Source organism: Neofelis nebulosa, chromosome 1, assembly GCF_028018385.1.
Source record: "Neofelis nebulosa isolate mNeoNeb1 chromosome 1, mNeoNeb1.pri, whole genome shotgun sequence".
Classification (NCBI taxonomy): Eukaryota; Metazoa; Chordata; class Mammalia; order Carnivora; family Felidae; genus Neofelis; species Neofelis nebulosa.
Window position 1 is genome coordinate 79,764,714 of NC_080782.1, and position 13,402 is coordinate 79,778,115.

The window sequence follows — 13,402 nt, forward strand, 5'->3', positions numbered from 1 at the left end:
CAAAACTAGATATAACTCCAAATTTGAAATTTATTTTCACTAAAGCAATGCATTACAGTTGTTTGCATTGTGAACCTATTAGATAATAACACTGTATTTAACCAAGCACTTGAGATACAAGACTTCAAATAGTTCAAAATTAGGTTTCCTAGTTTCCTTCCTCAATTTTTTAAAAAAAAATTTAGTATTTATTTTGGAGGGGGGCAGAGAGAGAGGGAGACAATGGATCTGAAGCAGGTTTCAGGCTCTGAGCTGTTAGCACAGGGCCCTACAGCGGCAGGGCTCGAACCCGCGTACCATGAAATCACGACCTGAGCCAAAGGTAGATGCTTAACTGACTGAGCCACCTAGGCACCCCTCTTTCCCCAGTTTTTAAGAAATGGGGATATATTATATACACAGTAACAAAACTGAAATGTTCAGCTCAAACTTTTTCATGTTTACACTCATAGAATCAGCCAGATCAAGATATAGAAAGAACATTTCCATCATTTCATTTATGCCTCTTCTAATATCCATGCCCTGAGAGGTTACTATCCTTTTATCATCAGTTTTTTTTTTATTTTGTATAAATAAAATTATATAGTATGAGTTCTTTTATATCTATTTCACTGAACACAATTCCTGTGAGATCCATCCTTATTGTAGGTCTTCTTTTTGACTGCTGGGTAGTATTTCATTGCATAGATATACTTCACTTTGTTCCAGTTTGATGCCATAATGAATCAAACTGCCACGAACATTTGTATACAAAACTTTTAGCAGACACCTACATTAATTTCTCTCGGAAATACACGGGGTAGAAACTGCTGATATAGGGCAGGCGTAAGTTCAGCTATAATGGATACTGCCATCAATTTTCCAAAGTGGCTGTGACCAATTTACACTCCCATCAGCAATAAGAGTTTCAGGTATGCTGTATTTTCTTTTAAACAAGGAAAACAACGGTCTATTAATGCTAGTTACATTTCTTTGTTCCGCAAATGTATTTGCGGGTTGTTTTGTTGTTAGCTACAAGCAAGGCTGAGTTTAGGCTGTCAGAGTAAATCCTCCTTCATTAGCACCCTTACCAAACCACAACTCCACCCGTTAACATTTCACTAAAAATACTACCTTGCTTGTCATCCTTTATAGGAGGGTTTCTCAACAATGGTACTATTGTCTTTTGGGGCGAGATGACTCCTTGTTTTTGGGGCTGTCCAGTGCATTGTAGGATCTGTAGCAGTATTTCTGGCCTCTACCCACTATATGTCAGCAGCACCTGTCATTCATCGTGACAACCAAAAATGTTTCCAGATATTGCTAAGTGTCACCTGTGGGCCAAAATTTCTCCTTGCCCCATTAATAACCACTATTGTCAAACTAAGTGTCCTGGCCTCTCCACAGTTTATCTAAACTGTCATGAGTCAATGCAGTGTTAATACAATGATGTCCACAGTTTTCCAGTACTAATAGCACATTGGAATCATCTTTAAAAAAAGGTAAGCTTTTGGGGAGCCTGGGTGACTCAGTCAGTTAAGCATCTGACTCTTGATTTCAGTTTAGGTCATGGTCTCACGGTTATGAGATGGATCCCTGCACTGGGCTCTATGCTGACAGCACGGATCCTGCTTGGGATTCTCTCTCTCTCTTCCTCTCTCTGCCCCTCCCCTGCTGGTGCTCCATCGCACAGATGCACTCTCTCTTAAATAAACGTTAAAAAAAAAAAAAAAAAAAAGAGGTGAGCTTTTAAAGAATGCATAGGCCAAGGCTTCACCTCAAAACAATGGGATATAATCTCTTGAGGTAGGGCTTGAGCATTTTTCTTGCAAAGCCACCCAAAATTTCTTTTTGCACAGTTGAGAACTTACTTTATAGCATAGTACTCTTCCCAGCAATATATGCTTTAAAATAGATTTCTACGAACAATTTTTCAAACATTAGTAGAGTATGAGGCATACATATATTTGGGGACTAGAAGGCTGCCAGAAATTCTCAAATCACATTAACCACCTATAGCCCCTAAGTATAAATAGTGGTATCTTGCGTTTAGTTCCTGATTGAAAAAAAAATATATTTTTTTCTCAGATCAGACTTTTAATGTATTTCCTTTTTTGAATGATGAATATGTTAATCCTTCCAGCTAATTCTTATCCCTCTTTTCTAATCAGCCTGTCTCAAAAGGGCATTTCTCACTGTCTTTGAAACATGTTAAGTCTTTCACCTAAACTAATAAAAATCCACAGCCCTTCCCCCATCATAAGCAAACAGAGCAGTTCATATTTCCTCCCAAGTCAAAGTCAAACCATCTGAAAGAGAATTTTAGACTCAATGATCCAATTTCTTCATTTATCACATTCCACTCCAGTCTGGCTTCTAGCCCTATTATTCCAACAAAATAGTTCTAAGGCAACAGGTGCTTATCGTGTTACTAAGTTCAATGGATATTTCGACTTTATTTCATGATTCTCAATAGTACTATACACTATTTACCTACCACTCTTTCCTTGAAGTACTTGTCTTTGTTCTCCATTGCACAACACCCTTGACATCTGCAACTCCTTATCCAGCTCATCTTCCTCTACTGGCCAAAAATTAATTTAAGTTCTTGACTGCATACTCCTAGGCTGTCTTCCAAGTTAATTTCATGTATACTTAAGACTTTAACTTCTCCACACACACTTAACAGCTTTTATTCAGTCCAGATCTCTCTTCTAAGTTCTGGATTCCTATCTCAAAGACTTAGATGGCTCAGAGGCATCAGAAAGTCAGTTAAATCCCAAATTTATGATCTCCACACCTACCCATCTCCAAACATTTTACAACTGAAGTGAATGCCATTACCATTTTTTCCATTCCATTATGTGTACAGCTTCCCTCCTCCTCCTAACCCTGATTCTAGTTGCATCGGCAAATCCTGTGGACACTTACAAATCTGCTCTCTTCTACCATTAACACTATCAAGTTATTTTTTAGCCTAATTCACTTAAGAATGTTGTGTCTTCCTTGACATGCCACTCATCTTTTTTTTAAGGCTAAACTTTCCAATTTGCAAAATAAACTCCACAGTTTAAACTCCTCCAAAAGTTTCCTTTTGTTCCAAGAACCCACTTCTTTACCTAGCTTTGGGCCCTGAATAGCCTGGCTCCTACACAGCTTCATCTCCCTCAGTACTGTCTGTTCTAGCAGTACCAGGTTCCATACCAGTCCGAACCAGAGCATTTCTAAAAGTGAAAAATGCCCATCCTCGGCAAACTGGGAGAGAAGTTGACCTCATTTCTCTGGCCCCAGAATTTTTGCCCATGTTATTTCTTTTACCTGTAAAGCTCTTTACATTTCTTTTGCTTACCTACTTCATATTAATTCTTCAGTTCTCAGAATGTCACTCCTTTGGGGAGACTTTTCTGACCAGGATTCTCCATTATGAATTCTCTTATGATTGATTCTTCATACCATTTTTCTGTTATGATTTCACACTAGGATTGTTTCCTGTACTAGACTTTAACTCTTTAAAGTATCTGTCTTTACTCTATTACGATCCCCTCACAACTCTCCCCCTCCCCCCGCAGAATGGCTGGTATGCAATTTATTGAATAAATATCAACATAATGCACTGGGGACAGACAGCCTGTACTCAAGGAGCTCACGATGTAGTATGAAAACAAATGCTTTATTACAAAGACACGGCTGCACTTAGGATACACAATTTGATGACCTAAAAGGGAGGTGTCGCATAAGGCGTCAGTACAACTGCATGAGGACACTCAACAATCCTTCATGACTTAAACTTGTAAGAGGCTAATTCATAAGATAAACTATATCCATTTACAATGAAAGGTACCTTTAGGATGACCTGAAGAAATGTATGGCTAGTATCATGTGCCTCTTAAGAATGACGGGAGGCAATGCTGGGGTCAGATTGTGAAAAGACTAAATAAAATATGTAGGCAGATTTGTGGTATATTTAAATATGTGTACTTAAATCAGGGGAGCAATTTCATTGGATTTCAAGTCTGAAAGGAAGCCTACAGGGTGAGCTAGAGGAAAAGAAGTAGAGAAATTGAGGCCTAAATAAACATAGTGAGGATTAAGAGAAAGGCTGAAGACAACATACATGAGGTAAAATGGACAATAAAGAATCTGCAGGTGAGGAATGATACAGCATCAATGTACCAATTTGATATTAGTGGCTAAACTTTTTACCATCTGTACACTTCACTTTGAAATTAGAGGAGGTAGAATCTTCATATATACTCCAATGGTTAGACTTTATATATTGTTGCCCCTTAGTATCACCTCCTAAAACTTTCATTTGAAATTTAACTTGTGATTCAAGAATTTATCAGTAAAAATAACTCAAATGCAATGGCCATAAACATGGCAAATGAGATGTTGGTGGATGTCAGAAAAAATTTCTAAACACTATCCAGAACCTAGAAATTTCTGTGCATCAGAGAAGGGAAGGGAGTGCCCAATATGTATCTTCAGGAAAAAAACTTCCTAGGTACAGACTCCTGCCCCTTGCCCAACGCTGGGAACCACAGCTCCTGTTCTAGAATTTTAATGATTAAGAAAATAGAAAATGTAAATATTCACTATAAGGTGACTTAGAATTTCCTGGGTTCTATTTATAGAGGGCTCTGTAAATTTAAGTATCATATTTGGAAAGCTATTCCTCTGTTTGGCAAGGATCTGGGGGATGATGACATAGGTTTAGATTCTAAGCTATTTTAATACTATTCTGATGGTTTTAGCAGCTTCTCAAACACAAATTCTCTAGGCAACAAGAACATAATTATGGAATTAAAATCCTATCTTGGCATCCAAAACATTTATGAGAAAAACAAGAGTTACCATTGTCTTTATGTTGAACATCTTGCAATTCTGGATGTTTTTCAATCTACCTTCACCTACGGATACCCATCAGTAACTAGTCCCAGTAGAGCATATCAGAATCAAGGACCCACAAAGGGCTATTCTAGATTTTGTAAAAGTAATATGCTTTCCAAAGAATATGGAATTTCTCAAACAGGAAATAATAAAGACTTCCTGGTTGACATTAATTTTCAGGATTTTGCTAGTCATGTGCTGAGATTATCAACTGTCTTTTTAGTACCAATAAAGACAAAGTTTGTTCAAACGAAGTGAACCTAAAAATTTAACTGTGCAGATAATAAATATCAAAAAAATACACTTGCTTTATTTATCAAATAACTTAAAAAACTTAACTGGCAAGAGTGTTCCCATTTTCCACTTACCTTGTTATTTCTTCACATTCTCAACAGTCATTCTAAAATTCTGTGGAGTCATAAAGTATATTATGATTTTACCAGAAATATAAATCTCCAAGGTTCAATATTTTCTTATAAATTTATTAAGTTTTTTTTGCAAAAAAATCCAAAGTGTCTAGTGTTTATATGTAGTATATCACACCCGAATAGCAATCAGTAGTTTAAAAACATTTGCTATATGCTTTCAAAAAAAAAAGAGTAAGTTCATACAATTGTTTTTGTAAGATAATGACAAATTACAGTACAGTTATAACTGAAGACTTTATTATCTGAATCATACTTCTGATGATTCAGAATGGTTACTGCAATGGTTACTGCAATGGTTACTGTTTTTCTGGGCCTTTTTCTTTTTACTTACCACTCTAGTAATCCAAGAGAGATTAGAGGCACAAGAAGCCCCTATCAATAAGGCATCTTTATATTTTCAAAGCATAATATTAAAAACTAGCAGTTCCTACTTTTAGGGACTTCAGAAATGGATATTTGTTATGATCCTATCATTCTTCACAATCCAGCATTAGAACTATTTAACAACTAGGAAAAAAGAAAAATAAAGAGACTGAGGCATACATCATTTTGCAAATTATGGTAGTGTTACATTTTGTTTTACTAGTCATTAATATTTTTTTGAGTAGACCATGTGCACCTGTTTGTCCTTCCCTACTCCCAAAGGGTGAATGAATATACTCTTCCATATAATGAACAGGTATTTGGAGATACGTTTTGAGATCTTTTTGAAGGCTTTAAACCAAACTATTTCAACAGCTGGTAGACTAAAACATCAATATTTCCCACAGGAGAAAAGCATTATTTTGGGGATGGAGCTACCGCATTCAAACTCATTTGGCTTGGAAGGGAGGCCTTTGCACCAAATCCAATCACTGGAGAATAGGATTAGAGAGTTTTATCATTAACCTCGATTGATTCAAGACTGATCAATGGACTGGAAATAAAGTATAAAACAATTTTGATTTTAAAAATGCTTTCAAACAGAGTGAAACGGGACACCACCAGGCTTGAAAAGTGTTTCCGTCGACATTTCTAAAGGTTTGTAACAGGCCCGCAGTTACAGTTATGAAAGAAACCGTCAACTAAATTGCAGCAGGTTAAACTGACACAGTTACCAACGTCCCTTGAGTTGTTTTTCTGTTGCGAGTTGGCACCGCACCCTCCACCCCGCCCTCCAGGGACTTAGAAAGGTAGTAAAAGCTTTTTACTGAACCAGGCAAGGGATACCCACAAATGAAGAAGAGTTATAGGAGGTCAATAACCCGGTCTCTATTTTTCTCCGTCTCCTCAGGTGCCCCGCCCGTTCGGATCAACAGCCACCCCCCACCCCCCCCACCCCGAGGGAGCCTGTGTCGCAGGTCGCCTAAGCGTAGTAGGCGGCGGGAGGTGACCACAGTTGCCCAACAGTTGGGTTCCCAGGCTGCCTGGTGTGACGCACAGCCCCTCCACACCCCTCCGGACAGGCGTTCTGTCTGGTCCGGGAGCCCGAGGGAGATGCGATTCGAGGCTTGGGCAACCGGACCCCACGCAAGACCCTGCTCCCTCCGCGTATCCACCTCGGCCCTCCCGCTGCACCCCCAGGCCCAATGTGGTTTTTAGCATTTCCCTAGCCCCCCTTCCCCCCGGCCGCTTCCCCGATAGCTTCTCAGTCTCTTCGCCGCGAGGTCCTTGCGCAACGTTCCCAGTGACAGCAGCGTCCATACCCGCACGGAGCGGGCCTGCAGCTCCCACTTCCCGGAATTCAATTCCGGGCCTCTAAGGGAGGGCGCCGGAGCAAGGATCAACAGCCCACGGCCGTGGCCAGAGTCCTGCGGCCTCCGCGCGGCCGGCGTGCGCGCCCCCAACCGTGAGCGTGCGCGCCTCACTCTCCGCCCGCCTCAGCACCAATAGCTTTCCTTCTACACCCCGCGGCTCCACCACGTAGCCCCTCCCACCGTCCGCGCGCCAGCCGGAGGTGTTCGGCGTGCGCGCGCCCGCTCGCCCGCCGGCCCGCCTCGCGCCGAGTGGGGAAGGGGAGTGAGCAGAGGCGCTTACGTCGCGCGGGAGGCGGAGGCGACGACGACCTCGGTGGTGGTGGCGGCGGAGGCGGCTACGACGGAGACGGTTGCGCTCGCTCTCTCGGCGTCATGGCGGCTGCCGGGAGCCGATAAGCGGCGGGAGCGGGAGCGCGCGCGTGGCCGCGGCGACGACGACGGCTCGTTACTTCTCGCTTTTGCTGCCTTCGCCGTTGGTGCTTCAATAATGAATTGATTGTTGGATCCGCTCCGCAGGGGATCGCGCGTTGGTGCCGCGGCCCGGGGCTTCCCCTTCCCCTCCGCGTCCTTCCCCTTCCCCCTCCCCCTCACGGACTCCGGCTTACCCCGAGACGCCCGGAGCCCGAGGACTCACTCGGCGGCAGAGACCGCGGGCCCGGGCGTGGGGGAGGCCGCTGATCCGAGTGGGCTCTCTCCGCCCCGCGAAGCCTGCACGCCCGCCGGTAAGAAAGGGGGTGGCGGGCGGGTCAGGATGTGGCGGGGAGGACGGGAGCCGGCCAGGCGGAGGGCGGGGGCGGCGCGGTGCCCGGGCGGCGGCCCAGCGGCCGGGCGCCGGGCGAAGGCCGGGCCGCTCTGCGAGGGCCGGCGGTGGCTGACGGGCTCGGAGCACAGGGGGCGTGTGAGTGGTGAGCGCAGGCCGGCGCCGAGGAGCGCATCCTCGCGCAGGACGGGCGGGCAGCTGGGCAGTCGAGCCCGGGCCTCCTCGGCTTGGGGCTGGCCGGGCCGCGAGGGGAGAGCTGCAAGGCTCGAGCGGCAAGCACTTGCCCGGTGCGTTGGTCCCGCCGCGACCCGGGCTCCCAGCACGTGGGGAGCGGCGGGGAGGGGGAGGGGGCGGCGGCCCGGGCGAGCCCGGGAGGGCGCGGGGCGGGTCTGCGGGAAGTTTGAGGCGGGAAGAGAGACTCTGGGACCGGGATGAAGGCCCAGAGAAGGACGGGGCTGGAGTGGGGTCGTGTGCGTCTGGTTGGGAGGCTGCTTGAAGCGAAGCTGCGAAGTATAGATGAGGGAGGGGGAAGGTTTCCAACCTCCTTTCGAGTACCGCTTTGAAAACTTAGCAGGAGTGAAGCAACTGTGAAAAGACGGGGCGCAGAGAAGGAAGATTGAAGAGGTTTAGCCACTTAGGGAAGAGTCATTGTTAAGACGCGTGAAAGGCACCAGAGAGCTGCGTGCGCTTGGAGCTTCACAACTTAAGGTTGTGAGAAGGGTCTCAGAAAGAGGACTTACTCCGACAGGGAAGATGGGGGGGTGGGGGGGGGGGGAACGATGTACGGAGAAAGCCATTTTGAGGGGCGAAAGGAAGGTGAAAAGGAAATAACGAAAAGATGAGTGAACTTTCTCGATGAAGAGAGACTTTAGAGAAAGAGAGGCAGTTTATTAAGTAGCTAGATTTTTAAGACCTAATTGTTTTATGGTGTAAAGCTCTTTGACTAGTTGGAGTTAATATTTAGTGTTAAGAATAAATGTTGCGTGGAATGGTTACTTTTTGGATGACCAATTCTTGCAAAGAGTCTACTGGACTGTAGTCTCTGGAGAATTACAGTCCCAATGAAGATGCAGAGTTTGCTCTGATTGAGTTGGCAACAGCATATTTTCCCCCTCTTTTTTGTGGAGTGGAAATAATCGTAGGAGTAAATTCTCTTTGCTGAGGTCGGCGGACAGCTCTGCTTTCAGTCGCCTGTCTCGGTACTTTCTGGCTGGGGAAGGATCTGACGTCTCCTTCCCCCGCTTCTTCCTCTCCCTCCCCTGCCAGAGATCTCCTTTGTTTATTCGTGGATGGCTTGTAGGTGACTCTCCACTGTTGTGCTGAAATCTTGAAAGGTGGAAATGCTGTGTCTTGGCTCATGATTTCTACCCCAAGCCCCTTTTCTTAAATAATCCTAGTGTATATTACCTTTTTTGTTGTTGTTTTTGAATGGAACCTCTGCAAGCCCAAACTGGATAAATATTACTTAAATTTTATCACTCCACTCTCGGTTTACCTGTGAAAGAACACATTTGTTTTGACCTATACATTTTTCGCTAAGATTATGTGATACACTTTTATTCTGTTCTTAATGTGAGCATTTTCAAAACTTTTTCTCACTCAAGTACAAGAAGTTCTTGATAATAGGAATTAGTGCTTGATTAAGTTTTTCCCCCTTCATTTGTTTGACCAAGTATCCATTAAGACTTCATTTTCGGTTCTTGGGAAACATATACATGTATGTATATGTTATGTACTACCACTTTGCTTTAGTTATCTGTTTATAATGTGTATGTATGTGTATTGACACACAGTTTTAGTCTAAAAGTTTTGTCATTCCACAAATATTTTAATTTCGTCTGTCAAAAATAAGCAATAGTGTGCTAAATTCTAGTAAGTAGGCAGGAGTGTAGTTAGTAGAAGCCTAAGCATTTTGAGTGAAAGACTCCTACTCCTTCCTTACCATCTCTAATTTAATTGGCCTAGGTAGATTTGTATAAGTTCTAAATAGATGGATTTATCTTTTTTCTACAGGATATTTTCTTAGCTTTCTTAATATTTTTTTTTAGGTGAATCAAAAGGGCCCCAGGAAACCTGTGAATGTTGGAAAGAATTCATCTGTGAATTTTTGATGTTTAAGGAGTTCATATTTGTATTCATCTTTTTAACTGGGAAGATTTGTGTTTTATTTTAAAACTTCTTGATATTTACAATGAATGGACACAGCGATGAAGAAAGTGTTAGAAACAGTAGTGGAGAATCAAGGTAAGCACTTTATTATCAAGTATGTATTATGAAGAGAATGTAAAACTTGTGTGACTCTTTAGTTTTCCTAATAGGTGGCAGAGTTTTCAGATCAAATTCTTCCTCTTAGTTATCCAAACACTTAAAAGTTTCTCATACGCTTTGTCAATAATACAGGTTTTCATTTTTTTTTTTTTTTCATTGAGATGTACAAAGAAGCATTTAAATACAGAAAGTTTAGGTGACTTAAATCTCTTTGGTGGTTTACATTGTTTGGGTCAATTAATGAACTAGAGCAAGTAAAAAGAAACATTTAAATTGATTTGCCTATTAGTGCACTCTCCAAATAAAGGCAGCAAGAAGTTCTTTACTTACTTTTCTCTAGGATTTTGTTTTCTATACCTGTCCTGTCCAGTATAGGAACCACTAGCCACATATTGCTATTTAAATTTAAACTATTTAAAATTACAGAATATTCAAAATTCATTTACACAGTCATGCTCAACACAATTCAAGTGCTCAAAGCCATATGTGGTTAATGGCTACCATGGTGTATTGTGCACATAGAAAACCTTTCCCTCACTGCAAAAGTTCTTTTGGGCAACACCGTTCTGGACATCTGTTAAAGTATTGTTGCAACCCTTTTTCTCCTCTATTTTCTTTTTAAATTTGAGTTTTAATTATATACGAATGAGTAACTTGGGCCATGTCTTTGCAAAGAAGATATAGTTAATGGGAATAACCCATACTAAGCTGTTTGAATGTGTTAGAAACCTCTTAAATACAAAGACTCTTTAAATTCTTCTGTAGCCCCCTAATTTTGAGTTATCTGCACATTGATACAGTCCACATAGTTGTGTGTACTTATCAGTAGAGATCAGGAATGTGAACATTAGAGTCAGACTACCTGATTACTTTTCCCAGTTCTCCTTATTAGCAGTGTCAGGGAAAATTATGTTACCTCTGAGGTTTTGATTTTTCACTTACAGATGGGTATTACAATATTGTTTATTTTATTTAAAATTGAGAATAAGTGAGGTGTTCTATGTACTGGTCTTAAAAGAGTTCCTGATATAATGAGCACTCAATATTTGCTTATTATAATTAGCATCATGTTTTATGTACCGTAGGATACTACATAACTGGAACGTTAAATTACAGTAGTGGAGAAAGGTGATGGACAAGAAACAGGAAAGTTTTGGCAGTTGGGAGGGTTTCAGAAAAAATGTTGGATAGAAAATGAGAAAATGAAGCAGTGGTATAAGTATTTGACTTGAAACTTGGTATTTTCTGGTCATGTTAGGTAGGGTTTATCAGCTTTCACAGGCAGACTATTTAGATAACAAGAACATCATAGAGAAAAAGGAGCAGTTATGGAAAGCAGCATTATTTAGTTGAATAGGTATGGTATCAACATTACAAAACCTGAGTTGACAACTCTGTGTTAACTTATTTCTCAACTGTAAAAAAAAGACTTAAACCAAATGATTTTGAAGTTTCATCTTACCACTTAATTTACAAAGTATAATAACGTATCAGACAACGGAGTTCCAGAATCACCAGAGTTGAGAGGTTAAATTATGAGTTGTGAATCTCATCTTTGATTCATATCTCTATAGCTGTATTGACTGTATTAAGTGATTAGAAGAGTCACCTTGTCCACATTCTTTTATTCATCAGTGAGCAATGAAATGGTTAACAGAAATATCTAGAGAATACCCAGGAATTTAATAAACTACTCACAAAATAGGAAATAAGACTCGTGAGAGTAAATCTTATAGTTGAGTATTCAGATAGATCTTGTGCTTTTACACTGTGAGCCCTTATTGCTCCAGTCATGTTTTATGTATTTTGCTGCCAGATCCAAAGCAAAAAAGGAGTAGTGGTAAGTCAGATTTGGTAGTATAAAGTGAAAAAAAACCCTGTGAAATCAAATTCACTTAAAGCAATCTTTTATATGTATACTTATTTAAAATAATTGCAAATCATATTCTCTGTTCTGAGTCATTATTTCTAGTGTGTAAGTTTTATGTGCTTCTGAGAAGTGTGCTTGTCAAGTTATCGTGTTCTTGCAACTGCCTTGGTGTTTATCAGAAGGAGGGAGACCTGCTTCTAATTTGCTTTCATTTTCTTCCTTATTGGTGTTATGCTATCCTTTTCCTTTGCTCTAGTGTCATTGTTACCAACCCTCAGTCACCGTCACCCCTCACCCCAGAAAAAAAGTTTTTATATTAAGGCAGTACAGAGAAGGGAGATTGTGCCTAGTTAAGAGTGAGGATATGAATTTATATGTAGGGGGATTTCTTGCAGAAACAAAATGTAACTATGAATATTAATATAGGGTTGAAAGAGGAGAAATATGCTCTGCTTTTAAAGTTGATATACATTGTAAATAGTTTTTAAGGTAAAATTTGATTTTTATTAGCTAGAAGTTTTAAATGTACTTGTGCTTTAGATTTTTTTTTTCTTTGTGGAGGTTCCATTTGTTTCATGAAATAAAATTAAACAAGTAGCCATTTTACAATTTTGGTTGGTATATTAGCTTTCTACTGAAAGTTTTTTTTTATTCTTGTCATGTGGAAAGGTATCTATGACCATTGACTGAAAGGAGGAAGAATACACAGGAAGATGTCTCTTTGGCTATGCTATAACTGACAATTTTGAAACTTATTTACTAAGAAATGTGGGTCAGGATGCACCTGCACATCAGTTTAAACTCAGCATAAAGTTTATTATATAACTGAAGTTAAGCTTTCTAAAGATGATTTTGGAAGATTTCAAAGCATCAATTCCCAGCTGTGTGGATTTGAGCAAAAAAACAAACAAACAATCCCTCCCCCCCCCCCCAGGTTTTCCAAATCCTAGTTAGACTTTATTTTAAAGTTCTCTTGAATGATGATTTAATCCAGAAATAGATTTGTGGATGAAGACCAGAAATATATAGTCACATTTTGCTAATTTTTAGATGATTACTACATGCTTAATCCTCAGAAGAATTTCTCTCCTTGGCCTGCAGATTAAATTTTTAATCTAGAATTGTTCATGTAAATTTGATTATGTACTTGAATCACTTTGATTAGCAAACTATGCTCTTGAAAAATTTCTAGAGTGAGGGAAATTGTTGGTGATGTGCTACAGTGGTCTTAAGCATTTACACTTAATGTATGTCTGGCAATTGAGCTTTATCAGCCTTACTCTTAAAATTCTTTGGATTTCAACTTTTAAAGTGTTTTGTATAACTATTAAGTAGGAAATACTATCAATGAAAAGTTTCCAACTGAAAATCTCCTTTTGTAGAAACTCACAGTTTTTAAAAGGCTTTTTAAAGACTTTGAGAAGCCCTGTAGTCTAAAGGACCTGTTAATTTTTTTTTTTTTTTTTGATGT

At 40.7% G+C, this 13,402-nt stretch overlaps 1 protein-coding gene across 3 annotated transcripts in view; it reads left to right on the forward strand.

The window, feature by feature from the left end:
- The first annotated feature begins 6,672 nt into the window (after positions 1 to 6,672).
- The window catches only part of CHD1 (chromodomain helicase DNA binding protein 1), a 78,178-nt gene continuing 71,448 nt past the window's right edge, over positions 6,673 to 13,402 (forward strand). For all 3 annotated transcript variants that reach the window (XM_058726283.1, XM_058726298.1, XM_058726292.1), the window contains exons 1-2: positions 6,673 to 7,755; positions 9,842 to 10,037. In XM_058726283.1, coding sequence (XP_058582266.1) covers positions 9,989 to 10,037 — 49 coding nt within the window. In that variant the 5' untranslated portion in view covers positions 6,673 to 7,755; positions 9,842 to 9,988. The remainder of the gene's footprint in view (positions 7,756 to 9,841; positions 10,038 to 13,402) is intronic.